Here is a 19845-nt window from a genome sequence, read left to right as displayed (position 1 = left end):
TAATAAATTTGCTTAGGAAGTGCATCATTTCAGATCAGTCTTAACTTGACGAGCCTACTTGAGTTCAGTGTCAGTTTGGCCTCATAGGTAGTAGAGGGTCACAAAAGGTGCGTGGAGGAGACCAACCCCGCTGCTTTCGCAGAGCACACCGACTCCGGCCCGACTGCAGCCTAAGGCCAAGCCCTGCTCCCCCCACACGACTCCACCATTGTCCTGGAGATCCACTGAAGCCAGCTTTTTATGCAAGGAGGAAAGCATGACCTTCCGCATGTTCACCAAGCGGGGAGCTCCTCCGGGACCGCCCGCTGCCTCTTGAAGACTCTGGAAAAGGTACAGTAGATCCACTCGCAATTCCACAGTGGTACCGTGGGATCTTGAAATAAACCTACAAGAGGGAAAAAAAAATTGTTACAAATCGCATGAAAACATTGCAATGAACGGGAGATTATAATAAGGGTTGAGATGTCACCTCGTTGGAAGGTTGCTCTTCGCCATGGACAAAAGCACAGGATGGATGTCCACCTGTTGCGGATTTGTCAACTGCAGGTGAAGCTCAGCTCTCCTTATGCTCAATGAAAAGACCTCCCTGGTGAGGAACAACTCTACATCCAAACCTGAAGACAAGGAGCAAATGCGCAACTGTTTTATGGAACAGTCAAATCTTTTCAGTATTACTCTCAACCCAGTAGATGAGAATAGCATCCTAGAGGTAATGTTTTCTCTCCTAATCTTTTGTTAATCTGTCAGCGGGATAGCTCAACAACTCTCGGAGAGAACATTAAGCCTGCTGAGTGTCCATTTGTATGCAGATATCATTGTCTCTTCTGCACAACTGAATTAATCAAGCCATCAATGTGCCTTTGAAAGACAGATTTTCCAGCAACTTGACAAAATGCTAAATGAGAGCTTGGAAGGTCACTTGCCATTCTTTCAAATGGCTGTTTGGGTTTCATATGTTTGCTCCAATGTTTTTAGTTTTCATTTTGCTTATTTTATTTTGGCCCCACAGTTGTTTCAAAGAAGCATATGTCAAAATGGCCCACTGGTTGGGGTGGCGTTACTTTCTGCAGATCAAAAAGTGGATTATTCAGAGAAAATAAATAAATCCTGGCTCTGCAACAAAATGTAAATAAACTTTGACATAAAGGGTGAGACAAGTATGGCCCTGGGACCACATGGGGTCCACAAACCATTTATATTAGCAACAGTCCTAAAAAATATATATATATTTTTTTATGTCAAGCAAGCCATTTCTCCTACAACTTGTTGGTTTGAAAAAATATATATTCATTGACAAAATAAATGCCTTTTTCTTTGTTTAACTCGTTCAGTATTTGATTTATTACATGGGGTGTCAAACTCATTTTGTCACAGGCCACATCGTTATGTTTTCCGTAGGGGGGTCTTCATGACAATACAAACGTCACCTCACCGTATTATTTCATAGACATAATTGATAAGGCTATTGATTGTGTGAATAATGAATTTGAATTGGAGAACATAAGTCATTGAAAATTGGTGAAAAACGAATGCTTGTAATAGATGTTAAAAGTGAAGAAAAATAACATGAAAAGAACCTAAATTTCTATAGTGGGCCTCAACGTGGCTGGCTCCGCGCCCCCCCAAGCTATTACTATTAGTCAAATAATTTTGCATGCATGTGCGTTGAAATTTCGAATTAAAATGTTACTAAGGGCGGAGGAAAATCTTCTTTTCTCCCGTCTCACCTCGTCTTAAACGTCCCTGAAGCCCTTTGACGTTCCTGCAGTCGAGTCCGTCCTGACAGCACCGGTATACACGCCGCACGAAGCTGAAGAGGGGCTTCTCTGGAAACACCAAGCCCCAGGAAGTTCCAGAAGACAGAGGCCTGACATTGAGGCGCAACAAGGTCGAATTTTGCCGGGGACTACGATGCGGACTTTCCTGCCAAGGTGCCGTTAGCTCCGCGCAGCGTTCCCGGTGAGCCTCCGAGGCGCCTCGCCTCCAGCGCCTCAGGAGGTCCGTGCGTAAAGATGGTCTTGGGGACATCCCCGGTGACGCTTCCACAAATCCATGCGCGTCCAGAGCGCGGCCCCGTACTCCGATATCGCTGGTAATCATCGAGATAAGAACTAAAGCAATCCAAGGGTGGGAGCGTGTCGAGGCCATGGTGATGTTTCTGTATCCAAACTGCAACTTCTCTCCTCCGCTGGGTTGGGCGCCAGCTTTATGTCCCTACTCACAATGGGAACAACTTTCCACTTTAGAATTTGAATCCTGCCCCTCGATCGTCCCGATCCCTGCCCCTCTTTTTGTTCGTACCCACTTGACTCCCGCTGCTTTCTTTTAACGCGCTTGCATAATGATGGCGCCCCAACGAGCGCCAACCCCAACCATTCATATTCAGCTACTTAACTAATGACTCCAATTACTCCATATTTGGAATATCGGCATGTTCGCTGGGGCGCACAACGCCCAAACGCACCGAAAGAACGGGAATTATATGTTTAATAATCATGTGCGGTTTGGAAGTGCGTGCGTCCTTTCTCAAGCTGTTGGTTCAAGACGTTTGAAATCCAAAGAGTTAAGGTGGAGCTGGCAAACAATGGAGGTCGGTGTCGGCCTAATAACGACCTTGTTTGCCCCTGTGGCTCTAAACAAATCGCTTATATAATAAAGGCATGATCACATGTGCTTGCTATGTCAGCTCCCATTAATTATAGACAGATCGCCATTAAGCAACATGCATTTCTTTGTGTGAAGGCAACGTTTTAAACAAATACGTAAAAACAGTTGGTCAGCGGTGGCAAGTAACGAACAGTACTATTGCACTTGGGTGACGTTTTCCGGATTTGAGTATTCTTTTTTTTTTCTTCTTAATTCCTACTTTAGAGAAGATATCTTCTCCACTTTATCAAAGCATGCTTGCTTTTTTTTTTAACCTCCACTGAAGGACCATGAACTGAAATTAATTTTGGAATATATTCTCCATCCATGGCATTGAAATGATTTTTTGATGTATATTGTGTCATGTGTCGGTCTAAAAACAACTATCTTGTGCTTTACATAAATTAAGCATATATATATTTAAAAAACTAAGATTGCTATGGTTAATTAGTTTAACACTTTGTAGCAACTCTGAATGATTAACAACCAGAGTAAAGGATGTACAACCATGTCTTGCAAATGGGTTTTGATGGCATAAAAGCCAAAATGATGCTCTTAAACATGAGAGACATCACGTGACTGCTTTCGTCACAGGATTTATTCATTAAAGAACCTATTTTCTGTGTGGAGGTGGTTTTTGTTGGACTATGGAAACATTCTCTTTTCTGTTTACATAAATATAAGAGTTGAATCAAAACTTCCCAGTGTGTTTTTACACAACCAGCTCTCCTTAAGTGCCATTACTTTTGCAACAGTCGCAATAAATTTACCAAACACCATCAAAAGCTGTGTGGCTGATTCCAATAATGTCTCTACAAAACCAATTACATTTTGGAATTTTAATACTATCAATGTATTGATGAGATGAGTGTAAATGATCTCTCATCAAAAAAAAAACAAGAAAATGTGTAAAAGTAGCTCGGTGTTGATGAATCAAAAATCGTGATCATAAATGGACCCACATGCAAAGTACAACTACAATAACTGCAATTGTGACTCACAGACTAAAAAATGTTGAATATTATTTCCAGTGCAAAGCATTGTCTCATGAGATGAGTGAGAGTTGTAAGAAATACACTGAGCACTTATGCAATCATGTGACATTCAGGTTTATTAAAAGACAAAAGGCTTCAAATATTCCATCCGTCCTGCCGAGTCAGAGTAAGTTAACGCCGTGTTTGAGCAGTCTGTGCCGAGCCTTGCTGGGCAAGGAGAATGCACTGTCCTGGTGATTGGGGATGCCTGAATTCCTTGGCGTGACGCCGTGCTGCAGGAAATAGGTCTCGTGGGCAGCGTTGCGGGCGCCGTACACAGCGGTAGAGGTGTTCCTGCGGTGGGCATGAAGCACAAACCAGAGATGAGCGAATCTTGTATTGCGATGATAGAGCGGATGACAGATCCTTTACCCTGCCCCCCACTCTCTGTGAAAGGAACCACGAGAGGCCCCCCCCACCCCCACCGCTCGAAAGCACCACCATCACAGTCACTGGTATACTGACCTGATAATAGCCTCCTGCAGAGTTTCAGTGTTACAGAAATGCGAGTGAAGGAGTGATGTGGCTCTGACAAAAGGACGCTCGGGGGCTGTCCCTGGTCGCCCAGACAGGTTGGCTGCAGAGACACACAATAACGGTGTCAGTGCCACATTCACCTGGACTGACGCACAAAAGAATGCTGATAACAGTCCTGAGGGCCACAAACTCTCTTAGCAACATTTACAAAGGGAAAATGAGGACAGCTCACTTGTTAGGGTGCTCTGCGCGCAGTCGAAGTGGGCGAAGATGTAGGGTCCCGCGCTACCCGGCGCCACTGGAGAGATGCTTCTGAGATGGGCCTCCAGTCCGTTTAGCGACGCCAAGCAGCTGTGATACTGGATACAAACCATAAATGTGAAGCTGACTGGCTGACAAAGCCCATACATTAGCATCACAAAGGCAGGTTAGAGCACTCGCGTACTTTTCAAAAGCGCCAGCGGCAGTTTTGAAATTCAAATTTGAAGGATTATACCAGGATTATAAATATTCCAATGTGACATATCATTAAAGAGTCTTGATTTTTCGCTCTGTCAGAGGTCATCAACTTTTAATGTGACAGGTTCCGACAATAACGGTGGCTTACTGATTTCATAAATATGTTAATGAAATGAACATTCTTGTTTTTTTTTTATATGGCAAAAAACTTTGACAAAAAAGCCAACATATCTTTGAACTCTCTCTTTGCATCAGAAAAAAAACTGAGTGCCAGCCAATTCAGAGCGTTACGACTGAAGCTCAGTGTTTTTTTTGTAAACACAGAAAGTACTAAAATGAAATATTCTTTTTATCATATAGTATCACACAAAAATGAATCAGAATGTTACGACTGGTTCTTGGAGGCTTAGTATTTTTTTTTTTGTAAATACAGAAAGTACCAAAATGAAATATTATTATATTATTATTATCACACAAAAATGTGTTTCTATCTGATTTCGTTTTTTTAGTAATACAATATGATGGGTTGTAAAATAAAAATGGCAGAAAAGAATCTTTTTATGGAACAATATAGTATTTTATGCACACCAGTAACTTTGAAGCTAATAATTTTGGCTTGAATGATACCTCAAGAGCAGTCCTTTTCTTCTTTTGCCAATCACAGGGCACGCACAGACAAACAACCATTCACACTCACACCTACGTAAAACTTGGAGTGGTCAATACCATGCGTATTTTTGTGGGAATGTGAAAGGAAATCCATACAGGCACGGGAAGAACATGCAAACTCCACACAGGAAGGCCAGAGCCAGAATCAAACTTTGCACCTCTGAACTGTGTGGCGGTCATGCTCACTAGTGCCCCCTAAAACAGTCTAAAGATACTAAATATGAAATAATCACAGAAACTTGTCTTATCAAGAATATATGCGCCAGTATCGTTTGTGACAGGGCCAAAAAGGCTTAATGTCAGATCCTGTGTCAGACATACAGCTGAAATGAGTTGCTCCTTACCACTTCCTCCATGGCACCTTGATCGCATAAGAAGTGAGGCTCCACCAGCAGGGCCAGTACAAGACCCTTGACCCTGTGCAGGTACAGTGTCATGGGAACCAGGGGGATTTCATCGGGGTTGACAGGCGTTGTCTTGGTTCCACTCGCACCTCTGTTGGGCCCTTCTAAGTCCTGATTGCAGTGATGTGTCTCTCCAGAATCAAATACTGTCTCACAACACGCGCCTCCATCTTCTCCATTGAGGTGCGAGCTTGCGTTGTGCTCCAAGTCTTCTCCTTCCCCTGCGCTGCTGTGAAAACTATCATAGGTGGAACTTTGTAGAACTTCCTCCTCAGTTTCATGGGAGGCCTCTTCAGTTGGTCTGGATCGGACTGGATTAGCGGCACGCTGCGTTGGAACCGTGTCCAAATCAGAGTTGTCCGATGCAGACAGACGAGGACTCACGTTTCCTTTTTGGGTGGAAGTTGGATCTGAAGGTACAGACTCAGAAGAGGCCGTATCTGATGGGGTCCTTGACAGGGTCTGACGTAGCGAAGTGTATTTCATCGGTGTAAACTGGGACCTGGGAAGAATGACGAGTTTTTTTTCTGCACTGTCAAGCATTAAGACAGTTCACACCCGTCAGGTCTGGTAATGTTAAGTGGTACCATAGATTTTGTGACATTTGTAATTTGTGTAGATTTTGAAACAATCACATGACGCACACTTCAATGTGAAATAAATAAAAATATAAAATATTATAACCCACAATGTATATAGATTTGATCTTGAGGACTACTAAAGAAAAAAACTCAAATGTGTTTTGTGTTACAGTACCATGATTCTCTGTCCACAGGAGCAGACTGCAGGTACTGAAGTTCAAACATGGTGAGGAACACAGAAGTAGAGCTGACAGCATCACCAAATAAATTGGATGGACTCAGGCCTTTGGGTGACTGTGCCTATATAGAAATGGAAAGAGGGAAAGTGGGAGAAACAATAAATCAGAGGTATCAATCTAATTTTTGTTGCCACATTGAGTATGATCACCTTATATGATCACACACATGTAACAAATTGATAATTTTGTAATCAGACAGCAGTAAATAATTCCTTGCTCAACTATTTTTCTATATATTTCAAAGGGGGATTAATAAAAAAAATATCGTTGGTGTGTTAACCACTATTTCACTCCTCCCACTGCAAAGTCAACTAATGAAATAATGATTCATTCACCTTGAAGTTTTCACTCTCATGAACCATAACCTTCATGGTAACAACTGGAGACATCTGTGTGCTCACCACTCTATGGGGGAGAGATAGCAGAATAGGTTTATGACAAAAAAAATCAAAATGGACAGCATATCTAGAGGAGACACCCACTCAGTAAAGTTAGGGATGCTCAGCTTTCAGGTAAAATTTTAATATGAATCACAATTGCATGATAACTTGAACACGATAACTGAAGTCAGATCAATTATCTTTTGTGAATTTTGCTGTTCCGCTCCTTGTAAGTGAGGGAGTGCAAAAAGGATTTTACTCCAATAACCCCACACCCCAGTCCGCCTACCTTCCTCTAAAAAGAATACAGCCTGCTAACACTAGAGGGCAGCAGCGTTGGCAGGCCTGAAGAATGAGGGCAGCCTTGAGCAACAGAAGTGGGTCAACCTGAGGATCAAAAATACTGTTCATCACCAGATACAATAAAAAAAAAAAACTCAAGTGAAACAATCATGCAGTTTGCAGTGCAATAATGTCAACATTGAGTACAAGATGTGTGCCATGTTTTTAGATGACATCATCACATATGTGAGTGAGGCTTCTCTTCTTTGTGTAACCCATGAGCAAAAATTTGCATGGCACAATTCATCAGACATGATAAATGCAGAAGCGTGTCTTGGTATTGCGCAATACCACAGGATATTGAGAAAGTCATATCCTGTTTCTGCAGCAGCAATACATTTTGAATGCATCAACATTCAACTTACATTACACGTTTGTTAATTTTTGCCATAATTTTGGGGCACTCCAGCTTTCTCATCCTACATTCCAAAAACTTTTGCATTTTGGGTTCATTGAAGACTCAGGCATGTCCAGCTTTGGAACAAAAGAGCTCCCTATCCAGCCTGTTTGAGGTGTACTCCAGGTATACTCCAGTAGGATGTGTCTAAAACAGGCTTGAGAGCTCTCAAGAACTGGACTTGACCATCCCTGCTCTAAATTGTAGTTTTGAATGTGAGTGTGAATAGTTATTTGTCTATTTTTGTCGACAGTTCACCATGAACTGTAAGGACAATTGGAATAGAAAATGAATGGATGCATGAATCTTACATTTGTTGACTCAATAGTGGTCAAGGAACTGAAGACGTGATGAAGCTCAGAAGGTCCAGTGAGCAAGTATGACAGGTATCGTGACCACCGAGCAGCCAAGCTTTCCTGACTATTAAACTATAGAGACACACACGCACATTGATAACATATTAGTGTGGCCTCATCTGGCCTAAACAGACATTTGTAACCATAAATAGTAGAAATTGGTGACATTTATTTGCAACAGTTTATTTACTTCATGTCATTGCGTTACTCTAGTCGAAATTGCTTCCAGTATGTGGAATGTTGGATTTTTTTTTTGTCCAAACAGACAAACAATGTGCTGCCATGTTAATCTAATCTACCCAGTTTCTAGTGTGCATTAGGCTCACAAAAAGGGCTACTGGAAGACAGTACCTGGTAGCTCTGCCGAATAGAGCCATTGTAGAAACAAAAGAGGTTTATTATCTTATCCAGTAGCTCACAGACACTAACACTTGGAGTTTCCATGGAGCAGCCCAGCGCCTGAAGGTGAAAAAATAAGAAGAAGGTCATCTATCACAGACGAAGAACTATCACACACACACACTCACCCAAAAGAAATCCTCTTTCATATGGATTGCAAATTTGTGGCGACGCAGCTTCAGAAGGCGCACACGGGAGGAAGAAAGCTCCGAAATGCAACGGCCCACCCCGGCAAGTTGACCACAAAGTAGTTCTTGCTTATCGATGGGGGTCTGCAGCAAAGAATTGTACAGGTGTTATTATCATCCTCCTTAATATTATCAAATTCAACCACATTAGGCAACACTTTTTCCGGGAGTCAAACCTCTTCTGGATAGAAGTAACAGATCCCCTTGCTGGTCGGATCTCCCTCTCCCTTCACCTTGGAGCCATCATATAGTAAAAAAAAATGACACCTGCAAAAGTCAAGGGTAAAAATGTGTAATGACAAAAAAAGTTATATTTTTTTTTCTAACAAGAATTTCTGATCATGTTGCGATAACAAAATCTGCACTGTTAAACTTAATTGTCGATGGTTAATTTACAGAAGAATAAAGCAATGTACAGTATTCCAAATGTATGGCAACGAGATAGAGACAAAAAGTGAAAAGTAGAAAAGACCGCCTCACCCTCTGGAGTCTGGCGGAATAAGTTCCGCCATGGTCCAAACTGATGTATTATGCTGTCATCAGTTCTCTCAGGTCCCCCACCAAAACAGCGATGTTGTCCCAGGCTCGCGTCAGATCATCAAAACGCTGCCCTGGAAATCCAAGGATGAACTCAGAATGCAAGAAAAGGCAATTTTTATAACAGCCACGTCGAGTATTTTAAGGTTTGTTGTGGTCAGTCCACCAGTGAGGGAGAAAAAAAGGTTTAACCGGAGGAACATAACTAGAGGAATGCAAACCAGTCACACGCAAAAAGAGTCATGTGAAAGTACGGCAAGCTGTGAGGGACAAAATGGTGCTGCATGGATTAATACAGGTATAACTGCGGTTTGAATTCTATTTTGTAGTGTGTAATTATAACAATGAAAGTAATAGTGAATATAGTAATAGTGTCAGACTGACAGTACAGTACATTTAAAGTTACGTGACGCATGTAGAAATAGGGTATGATTCGTACATGTCCCAATGGAGAAAGGAAAACAACGCACCAAAATATTGCACGGATTTGAGACGCACCCATACGTAAAGAAATGTGAATAATTATTACGATTTTAATTGATTAACAGGTTTTAATTAAACAGTATGTTTAATATGGTAATATTTCCATGGATGTAACTGCACTGCAGTGGTTGCTTCAAAGTTAAAGTCCTAAGTCTTTACTTTATAGCACCGTTTTGAGGACCTCTGAACTAACTAGCCATTATGTTCAACTAAACAGACCAGATTTTACATTAAGTCAATTTGAGTAAATTGATAAGACCTCATTATTTTAGTATATGTGTATAAGTTTTGGGAACATATTGTTTGGTGGTGTGCTACAAGATTTTCCTAGTAGAAAAGTTCAAGTTAGGTGCATTCTATTATTAACATTCGATATCAATGAATCATTGAAGGTAATTTGTAGAGAGCTTTGAAATCCAATTTTTCAATCACAGATGACTTATTTGGGGTTAGTGACTGAGTGGATCCTAATGGGTGAAAGTGAGCTTTACCTATAATCTACACAAAGAAGAAATACACAAAATTGAGTTAAGTTGCTTTATTTCAGTTTTATTTTTATTTTACCTAACAGTACAGAGCAAAGAATTGCCGGCTCAGGTTCTTCGTGTTCAGAGGTAAACACAGAAGAAAGGTAAAGTGTAAATGAGTTTGTGGTCCTGAAGAGAAAAACCTACTGAGGGGAATCTGGTCCCTACATCAGTTATGAGGTCTGGAAAGAGGGCCTACTCATCATGACCCTCATAGCCATCAGGAAGGGCATTCAGGTGGGGATTGTGGAAGAGCGATTTGTTGCCATCTCCCCAGGGGAACCGCTGTTTACAAACCAAATATAACAATCAGAGACATGGAAAAAAATGCAAGTCAAGTAAAAGCAGACGGATTATTTAAACCCAACCTTGCTCCGAATGCGGAGGTGCGAATAAGGGATGAACTCTGGCTGTTCGTGGCTGTGTTGTTGCTCCTTCAGGTACATGTTAACCATGCACACCGCAACGCCAGGAAGGGCAACCACAAAGGTGAGTATCTTCCATGTCCTCGCTGGAGAGGCGGAAAATCAGAATCAAAGGATGGGATATTCACATTATTTCATCCATTACGATGATTGACAGTGTTATGTAACATTCATGTAAAACATGACATGTGAGGACAAACTTGAACGTGTGCAAAACCAGGTCAAAATGATATCTGCTTAAAATCAAACCCAGCAAAAGCATTAGGTTTAAGACAGATGTAAATCATCAAAGGTACCTCGCGGACTCAAAATGTAAAGACCGTAACGTTTTTTTTCCCAGTCAGATTGCTTATAATGCTTATTTTATAAATGAACAGTCTCCAACTGACGTTGCATTGCATCCGAGGGAGCCGCTGTACTGCCTGTTTTAAAGGTTTCCCACCTAAACACAGCGATTTAAATGATCAGCCCATCAGCAGCTCTGTAGGAACTTATAACAATCTTGATCATTTCAATCTGCTATGTGACGGAGGGAAACGTCCAAAACAGACAGCACAGCCGCTTCCTAGGACCAGACTTGCCTTCCACTGCATTAAGACATTGTTCAGGAATTGGTCATTTGATATAGGTATTCAGATTGCTTACAAAGAGTCATAACTGGCTGAATATTTGTTACAAGAAAACAATATTTACACCACTGGAATCTTGGTCTTGACTGATAAAGCTGGTTTCATGTTAATCAAATTGAAATTCCAAATGTTATTATACACAATGTTATTATGTGGATGTTTGTTCAGTATACCATGTTTTATATGTACAGGCCAGAGATTTACTTACACATAAGACAACTTAACATAGTATTTCGTCATTCATGTTCGTGATTTCAACGAGTAAATGGATCACATAATTGCATCTTCGCGCAACTTGTCCTGCATGTTGTGGAGTCAAGGATATCAAGCAGATGCTAGGGCTAACAGAGCTGACGCCAGAGCAACAAGGTCACTGTGAAAGCGTTGTCTTTCTTCGTAAATCCTGAATGGTATTGAATCAACGTGTAGTCCTTATCGATTGTCAGACTCACCAGCTTGCTCGCCATGACCAGCAGCGGCAGCAGAAAGCTGACGACGGGTCTGAGTCAAAGAAGACCTCAGCAAGGCTTGAGTCAGTCGTCCGATGGCCGCCATCTTCGTTTCAAATGCTTCCAAACATACCGGAAAGACGTGTAAATGAAGAGTCACGTGACAGGAATATTATTTTCTGAACACGCTGACATTAAAATGAAAACACTGATAATTTTTATTTTATGCCATATATATTTTATGTCATAATGTTTTTCATTTATTATTTTTGTAGTACCTTTAGCTTTTTTTCCTCTATTACACGTTAGTTTTTTTTTAATGTAAATCAGGGTGATTAATCTAAAGGCAATCACAATTCTCAATGACTATTTTTTTGTTAATCAGACACACTTAAACGCATTTGAATATTGGCAAAATTGGTTAAAATAATTAAATGTTTTATCCCAATTACTAGATTTAAATTATTATTCTCTGCTCTTTGTTGGCGGTTGCAAACCAGATACCGCGATCTACTGGACAGAACCTGAAACTGAAGCTTGTGCAGCAATAGGACCGTGATTAGATCAGTTTAAAAAAGTTTGTTAGTTTCCTAGTTAGTTTAAAAAAGTTTCCTATAATATATCCATCCATCCATCTATTTTTTACACCGCCTGTCCCCACGGGGGTCACGGTTTTTTTTTTTTTTTTAGTCGGTCACAAGTCATGGTCATTTATTTTTAACGCTTATTCGTTTTATATAATATATATATATATATATACTATAATGTACATAAATATAAATAATATACATAAAACGAATAAGCGTCAGAAATTATATTATATATATAAATTATATAATTTAATTATATTAAATTATAGTATCAATAATATAAATCTATAAATAATATACATAAAACTAATAAGCGTCAAAAATTTTACCATGACTTGTGACCGACTCAAAAAACACAGACTAATCGATACTAGCTGGCTTTATTTAAAGGGGGAGGACTTCAGTGAGTTCATGGTCAGAGTCCAACCTGACAGTACTGTACATTAGTACATTTTCTATTTGACCAAAATCCGTGGGAAAAAAAATCTGTTCTTCAGTAAGTACATTTGTTTAAAACATTTATTGTAATGTTGAGAACAGAAATGATCAGATGTGAATGATCTTGATAGCTGTTGTCTATTTAAAGCTACTCAGTGAATGTGGATTCTTTAAAAAATATTTGATGAAGTCAAGTTATCCATGAAATATATAAATGATGCTTTTGCTCTAATTAACAAGTTCAAAATTAGCATATTGTGATAACTGAACATGCCAGTGAAAATGAACACGAATATGTTTTTCAAGAGATGGATGCTCGGTACAACCAGTTTGAGTCAACCTCTGAGAGATTTGAGCTTGCAGATCAGAATGTGACTTTGCATAAAGGTAGAATACCCATGCAATTATTCTTATGCTTAATTATTCTAGTGGTCGCTCTGTTTTATAAATATGTCATTTGTCATTTATAGGTATGAGGAGGATATTGGTATATACCCTCTATGGTATCCTTGTGGCCCTGCTGTTAATTCAGCTAATGGTAACTGGGATCAAATGTATGTTTTAAAAAGTCATTGGTATTCAGTTTATATGTTGGCAATTTCATACATTATGAAATGTTTGTTTTATGGTTTCCTATGCTCAAAGTCTCGCAGTTAAACACGGAAATCACTGACATCAAACTAAACCTAAAAAACCCCAGCCATCAAGCCTCAGGTAAGAAAAGTAAAGATGGACTCAAGATGCAAGATTGTTACAACGCTATAAGTAACTTTTATTTATTTATGTCACCTCCTAATTAAAGGTGACGGGACAACTACACAAGATGTCCATTTGGAAAAACGTGTCCCAGTTAGAGGTAATCATGTTTTTCCAGTATCTTCTAACCATCCATTTTCTGTACCGCGTTTCCTATTCAAGGTCTCAGGAAGTTGAAGTTATTTCCTTATTAGCGTTTGCTCGTATTACTCTGTGTCAAACCAGGAGCATGTAAGGAGGGATGGGTGTCATTCCAAAGCAGTTGCTACTTGCTGTCGACCACCACTGCCACCTGGAGCAGATCTGAGCAGCAGTGCCTTTCACATGGAGCATATCTGGTGGTTGTTAACAGTGTTGAGGAACTGGTGAGCTGCACGTCCAGCCAGCATCTACAGCGTAAACGGAATTCAACAAATCATCATGTTAATCTAGGGTTGTTTACCGTAGGACTATCTGTCCGAAATTTCTGAAATCACTTATAAATACTGGATTGGACTTGTGGAACGAGTCCACGAGGGAGATTGGAGTTGGGTGGACGGAACTGACTACAATAAAACTCCAAAGTAAGTTTTCAGTTGTGGAGGCCCTTAAATGTACAAGCACGTGCTTAACAAGATTTCTTTCTGTATGTTTACTGAGGTTCTGGGATGTAGATCAGCCTGACAATTGGGCCTTCAGAAAAAATGGTGAGGACTGCGGGCAATTTCATGCTACCGACGTACGCGTACGCCGGCGATGGAATGACGCTGGCTGCAATATCTCATACAACTTTATATGTGAAATTGGCATATGAGAGTATTTTTTGTTTGTAGAGCTTTTAAACATGAATGTTAAAAAAATAAAGGCATTGCATTTCCAGTGTTTCAATAAAGCCATTGCATTTTCCAGTGTTTCAGATCACTTATAAATGCAATGAGATGAGACTACCTTAAGACATTTAAGAATCTGCAACTTCCTCATAAAATCACCTAAACAAAATCAAAATCATCCAGCCAATCACTTACTATACTGCCAGTTCTCATGAGAGTTACACGTGACACATATCTCAGGTGACTTTGGGTGAGGGCTCAATCAGTAGCAGTGCCTCTTGTAAACCAACAAGCATTCTCACTCACAGTCACACCAATGGGCAATTTAGAGACTCGGAAATATGTACCAAATTTAATTGTTTACGGAATACGGGAGTAAGTTACAGTACCTGGAGAAATATGCAGATGGCGTGAGCTGAGCTTCAAACTCAGGACTTCTCGAGATGTGCCAACCACCGTACCCCGTGATGCCTGGACCAAAAGTGATGACTACATGATTTCACTAAACATTGTGTGACTTAGTAGTACTGAGCCCAATACAGCCTCGAGTTCTTCAATCATCCAGCCATTAGATCCACCTTGCTATAAACTGCAAAGACAAAAGTGTTGGGACACCTCTCCATCAGCAATAGCAACTGAGGAATAAAAAAGGGAAAATATGGAATGGGTTTCCCTTTTGAAGTTATTTCAAGTTATTATTACATACTAGATTTCTCTTTTTGCTAAACTAGGTAGAACATTATCAGAAATGTTTTGTTGAATTTTTTGGGGAAGTCTTTGCTGTTTACACAGCTGTGTGTCGAGCAAGACCAAAATGCAAAAGTGCCGTCGAATGGCATGGTGGTCAAAGAGAAGAAAAAAAACCCAAGTACTAACACATTGGAAAAATCCTAGGACTAAGATCCTTATGTCATTTGTGTTTACTTCTTAAACCATATGACCAAAGGACATACTAACTAAAATAAGACCAGAAGTTCAGTAGTTGATCATTATTTAGTAGAATAATGTAATTCATGAGTGATTTGCACTCATTACAGCTCAACAATTGAAAACATGTTTTCAATCATGCTTACTATAATTATTTCAAAGCAAAGTGTTTGATTTGAATGTTGACAAGTAAATAGTTGTATCAAATCTGCATGTTTGTGACCAAAAAAAAAACCCAACTCCTCCCCATGTACTCCTTATCTCTAGCCCACCTCCTGATCTATAAGTGCAAGCTGTGACAATGTTCCCTGTTTCTCTGCAGGCAACCATGAACCTGACAGCTCCTCTGCTGCTGCTGGCCACCGGTAAGCCTGCTTAAAACACATACTTTGAAAGAACATACTTAATTCATCTGCGCCGTTTACCAGCTTGTGTGATCAGCGGGGCTCGACTACCCAAAGCCTTGTGGCAGTTTGGGAACATGATCAAGTGTGCCCAGCCCGGAGTTAACCCTCTGAAGTACAACGGTTATGGTTGTTGGTGTGGCTTCGGGGGCACAGGTACCCCACGGGATGACCTGGACAGGTAAGGAGCAGAAACCAAAAAGCTGAATTCAAGCAGAGGTGTCCGTTAGGTCCAGAAAAATCAAAACCTTACCACAGTTTGAGTTTAGCCACATGTGAGTCTACTCAAGAGCTGTTTACCTGCTTGAGTAGAAGCACCTGTGGCAAAATCTAAACTGTGGCATGGATTTGACACACTGGACCTGGATTTGATACCTCTGCATTCAAGTTGTGACAATGAAAAACGATCAGGTACTATTCTATAATAAAAAAATTCAAATCCACTCGTTTTAGGTGCTGTTATGCCCATGACAAATGTTATGAAAGCAGCAGAAAGAATCCTGGATGTGGGAGCATTGCTGATCTTCCATATGTCCTGGTTTATGATTTCTCCTGCTCAGATAACCAAGTCACCTGCTCAGGTGAGTCTATGACTCAACTCAAGATTATTCTTACATTTAATATGCTAAGGAAATACTGTAAATACGACAGGTTGAGTAATTAATGCAGAATTCACCTAAATGTCATCATCGGCCACAACATCAGCAATAATTATTGGGCCCTGATCGATATGGATTTTCTTTAGGCCAATGCCAAGTTTGTCCAGAAAAAAATACTGATTAATCAGCGATAAACTTCCAAAATGTATTATGCCTAAATTATTTTTTGCACCCAATGCCTTTCAATTATATTTAAATGTTTGCTATTATACATATTACCCACCAATAATGGGAGTCAACTATAAATACTTTTTTCAAAAATATAACATCCCTTTTTGATTCCCAGAATGCATTGCATGGTGAAATGAATTTGAATAAATGATGAGGACATTAATCCTGGTCATGAGTTTGTGTTACTAGCAGTTGAATGGGTGCAATATTTAACATTTATATTTGCTGTATATTGCTGACCTCCAGGTCAAGTAACATTTTGCAAATATAGAAGAAAATATCAGTTAAGTGACTTTTAGTCTTCATTTCTACTCAAAATTTTCTTTACAGTTGTTCTGTTGGACCGTGTGTGTACTATTGCGATTGGTATTAATGACGTAATGTTTCCGATATGTCTCCGTAGATACGAATGACAAGTGCCAGGCGGCCGTGTGCGAGTGTGATCGCGTGGCAGCTCATTGCTTTGAGCAGGCTGAATTCAACTCTGAAAACAAGAACCTGGATCCAAAAGTCCACTGTGTCAATTGAGTAACATAATCAATAAAGAAGCAAGTTTGCACCACACCGTTCTTATCAAAATGCATATTTATTTCTTGTTTAGACAAACAAAATGAACATTTAGAAATGTATCAGGATAGATTAGAGGCACATATAAGCCTCCATACCCCAAAAGCAATGCAAATTTATAGCTTTGGTTTGAGACTCGAGGCAACTTGGACTCAATTTGGTTCATTGAGACAAAAGGTTGCGCAAAAGTTCTCCTACAATCACACAAGGATTTTAACACAGCTAAAGAAAAAGACATGGGAATGTTATTGAATCAATCATCAATATGGTCAGACTTGTTTTTGTACGCATTCCGCAAACAAACTTGTCAGATCATGCAAATGCACAAATCAAGATTGATCACCCGTTGGGCGGAAAAAAAAAAAGATCATTTTTACCCAGGATGCACAACCAATTGACATTACAGTCTTTTATAAAATCAATATGTTTAACAATAATGACTTCAATTGGCTATTTGCTAATAAGCTGATTTATAAACCCTGGGCATTGACTGAAATGCCGTCATAGGGATGCCCGTTTATGGACAAATAAAGGAAAGGCATATGCAAATTACAGCATGAGCTTTCATTTAGATTGAATTCAGATTCATTAACATACACACATCATGAATCCGATGGTGATTATACAGTATTCAAATTGTGTGTGGAGTTAAAATAAAAAAAATCTATGCATTAATAAAAAGAAATAACGCCCATTGTACTAAAAAATAAAAAAATAAAAATAAAATTATGCAAACAACACGAGATGGACACGGGCATTTAATCGGCAGCCGCTACATCTTCATGACAATGATCTCTAGCTATACGGGCTTGTACAGAAGAGTAGTCACATACTTCTTTTTGTATCTGTGTGTTGCACTCAGAACCATTACGCCATCCTAGAACAAAACACAATGCATGTTAATTAGTCAAAGAGGAGGGGCCTCACAACAGGGATGATGTAGATGTTTGAGTTACCTTAATAGAGAGGGCGTATAGGTGATTCAGCATCACGTGGTTGGGCTCAGGAAGCAGGGTTGGGTCACACTGGGTAAGGCCAAGAGAAAATTGAATTGAGTGCATCATTCAATTAAGTTGGACATAACAAATGGTGAAGGTGCGACATACGGAGATGCCCGTGTCTTTGTTGAGCAGCACTTGGAGCAAGTGTGGGGGTAAGATAGGGGGATGTTTGAGCTTGTCTTCTGACTTGACAACGTAAGCGTCTTGCTGGTAGGGACCAGGAGGAGAACTGGACAAGTCTGATTGGGGGAAATAAAATCAAATAAATAAAATCAGCACACAAAGGACTTGATAGAAACAAAACTACAACGTGACTATTACCGGAGATGTCTGCAGAATCTTGAGAGTCAATTCGGAGAGCATCAAAGACTTCAAAATCTGTTGTCTTCACCTGGATAATGTTATTAACGGTTCCGGTTTTGGTTGTGATCACGGCCTGTATGAGCACATGGAGGAAATGACTGAAATGCAGTCAAAGTTTGAGTTTTCATGCAAACTCATAAAATCTTTTTCATCCTTTTAAGTAATAAAATAAATGTAACGAAAATTAAAATACAATTAGACATGACTGATACAGATTTAAAAAAAAAAAAAGAAATCAAGTTAATTTCCTTACTCCTGTTGGATCTAACGTCCACTGTCCGTCTACACAAAATTTGTACTGGTGTTCTCCCTCGGGTAGGTCCATGATTGCCACAAAGTTGTTCTTGCTGAGTGACAGATTACACGTTCATCAACAGATTAATTCAATAATATCTCATAAAGACGTTGCAATGTTCACAGTGCCACCTTCTATTGAGAGGGATCTTGGTGGACCAATTGTTAAATGAGCCAGACACATAGACCTCTTTGGCGCTTCCGGCCCAGCGGAACACAGTTGGCCTGGCAAGGGTCGGACATTTGTTTTCGCTCTCCAGGTCCTGCTGCCAGGCCAGAAACTCCTGCTCCTCCTGTGGTGCCTGGACCCAAGTTTGTTTCCATAATAATGAGGACATTAAAGAGCTAAACGCTACACACAGCGTTGTCATTGGCTTTAATTGTATTGCACGAACGTGTTACCTTTGTATCTTCTCTCTGGAATATATCTGCATCCTCTGTGCTGTCTATCAGGATGTTGGGACGTGCCTCCTTGCCTCTTTCACTCTGACTCCCGCTGGCTCTGTCACTATTGCTGTTCCCCATTTTAACAGCATCTAACACTGGAAGACACAAACACAGACACACATTGATGATAAATACTCATTGGATGAACTTTCACAATTCAATAAAATACAAGAACTTTTTTGAAAAATCGACCTTAACAAAAGGTAACACCTTGCAGGGGATAGAAATAAATTGACATTGTATTAGTGTCTTACGAGATCTTTTTTTTTCTCGTGTAAAATGCCTTGGCATAAAAAAAAAGGGGGGGGAATAAATGTCACTGTAGAGTGCATGATCCTGGACTGGCCACTAGGGGCGCTTTGAGACGTTCCTTCTGGCCTAACGCAACAACAATTGTGAACCAAGTAACGATGTGTGCTATTCTACTTCATATAGTTTGTTACCTACCTAAAGATTCTTAGTTGACGTCTGGATTTAGGCAGTCTTGGGCCGAAGAGATTACGCGATCCTCTCCAGGAGTGAATGGAGACGTGAAGTCCTTTTTCGCCGTTGTTTCCGGTCTTTGAGGAGCACTTTCCTCGTTTTAAGAACAAAACAGACGTGCACCCTGTGTAGACCTAAAGTAACATTAAAAAGTAATACGAGACGCTGGTTTGCAACCTTTTCTCTACTTCGATTATGCGCCCCGTGATCACGACCATCGAGTACGGGGACTGGTTCCGTGGAGGGGGAGGACTTTATTTGCAGTTGTGTTCATTTGCGAATACACGCCTCTTCCGCCGAGTTTGACTTTAACCC

The 19845-nt window shown here is 40.2% G+C and overlaps 6 protein-coding genes across 7 annotated transcripts; 2 read left to right on the top strand and 4 right to left on the bottom strand.

Moving 5' to 3' along the window:
* Positions 1–20: 20 nt before the first annotated feature.
* On the bottom strand, positions 21–2523 carry LOC147057822 (uncharacterized). The gene is made up of 3 exons (XM_085910597.1): positions 1728–2523; positions 470–614; positions 21–385 (listed from the first exon to the last, which is right to left on the bottom strand). The coding sequence occupies exons 1-3, from the start codon at positions 2146–2148 to the stop codon at positions 82–84; spliced, it is 870 nt and encodes a 289-aa protein (XP_085766723.1). The 5' UTR covers positions 2149–2523; the 3' UTR covers positions 21–81.
* A 1226-nt stretch (positions 2524–3749) lies between these two features.
* hps4 (HPS4 biogenesis of lysosomal organelles complex 3 subunit 2) lies at positions 3750–9353 on the bottom strand. 2 transcript variants are annotated; one of them, XM_085910148.1, is made up of 13 exons: positions 9052–9353; positions 8748–8838; positions 8512–8655; positions 8336–8443; positions 7940–8056; positions 7179–7276; positions 6845–6914; positions 6446–6570; positions 6074–6191; positions 5630–6016; positions 4390–4516; positions 4146–4257; positions 3750–3974 (listed from the first exon to the last, which is right to left on the bottom strand). In XM_085910148.1, exons 1-13 carry the CDS (start codon positions 9081–9083, stop codon positions 3803–3805), a joined length of 1701 nt encoding a protein of 566 aa, XP_085766274.1. In that variant the 5' UTR covers positions 9084–9353; the 3' UTR covers positions 3750–3802. The 2 variants fall into 2 exon arrangements, with proteins under 2 accessions (XP_085766274.1, XP_085766273.1); XM_085910147.1 differs by having other exon boundaries at positions 5630–6191.
* A 761-nt stretch (positions 9354–10114) lies between these two features.
* cox6a1 (cytochrome c oxidase subunit 6A1) lies at positions 10115–11776 on the bottom strand. The gene is made up of 3 exons (XM_085910031.1): positions 11625–11776; positions 10487–10629; positions 10115–10403 (listed from the first exon to the last, which is right to left on the bottom strand). The coding sequence occupies exons 1-3, from the start codon at positions 11725–11727 to the stop codon at positions 10314–10316; spliced, it is 336 nt and encodes a 111-aa protein (XP_085766157.1). The 5' UTR covers positions 11728–11776; the 3' UTR covers positions 10115–10313.
* Positions 11777–12566: 790 nt separating this feature from the next.
* LOC147057819 (C-type lectin domain family 4 member E-like) lies at positions 12567–14272 on the top strand. The gene is made up of 8 exons (XM_085910324.1): positions 12567–12707; positions 12956–13036; positions 13120–13203; positions 13295–13363; positions 13452–13505; positions 13631–13770; positions 13853–13968; positions 14045–14272. The coding sequence occupies exons 2-8, from the start codon at positions 12958–12960 to the stop codon at positions 14196–14198; spliced, it is 696 nt and encodes a 231-aa protein (XP_085766450.1). The 5' UTR covers positions 12567–12707; positions 12956–12957; the 3' UTR covers positions 14199–14272.
* Positions 14273–15391: 1119 nt separating this feature from the next.
* On the top strand, positions 15392–16959 carry pla2g1b (phospholipase A2, group IB (pancreas)). The gene is made up of 4 exons (XM_085910325.1): positions 15392–15506; positions 15570–15726; positions 15999–16126; positions 16779–16959. The coding sequence occupies exons 1-4, from the start codon at positions 15443–15445 to the stop codon at positions 16901–16903; spliced, it is 474 nt and encodes a 157-aa protein (XP_085766451.1). The 5' UTR covers positions 15392–15442; the 3' UTR covers positions 16904–16959.
* On the bottom strand, positions 16943–19794 carry prkab1b (protein kinase, AMP-activated, beta 1 non-catalytic subunit, b). Its single transcript, XM_085910323.1, has 8 exons — positions 19495–19794; positions 19003–19142; positions 18733–18902; positions 18560–18653; positions 18265–18379; positions 18049–18182; positions 17899–17967; positions 16943–17819 (listed from the first exon to the last, which is right to left on the bottom strand). Exons 2-8 carry the CDS (start codon positions 19123–19125, stop codon positions 17742–17744), a joined length of 783 nt encoding a protein of 260 aa, XP_085766449.1. The 5' UTR covers positions 19126–19142; positions 19495–19794; the 3' UTR covers positions 16943–17741.
* Between the last annotated feature and the right edge of the window lie 51 nt (positions 19795–19845).

The sequence above is a fragment of the Syngnathus leptorhynchus genome, chromosome 4 (assembly GCF_054491065.1).
Source record: "Syngnathus leptorhynchus isolate UIUO chromosome 4, UIUO_Slep, whole genome shotgun sequence".
In the NCBI taxonomy this organism is placed as follows: Eukaryota; Metazoa; Chordata; class Actinopteri; order Syngnathiformes; family Syngnathidae; genus Syngnathus; species Syngnathus leptorhynchus.
This window is presented reverse-complemented; position numbering and strand designations above follow the sequence as displayed.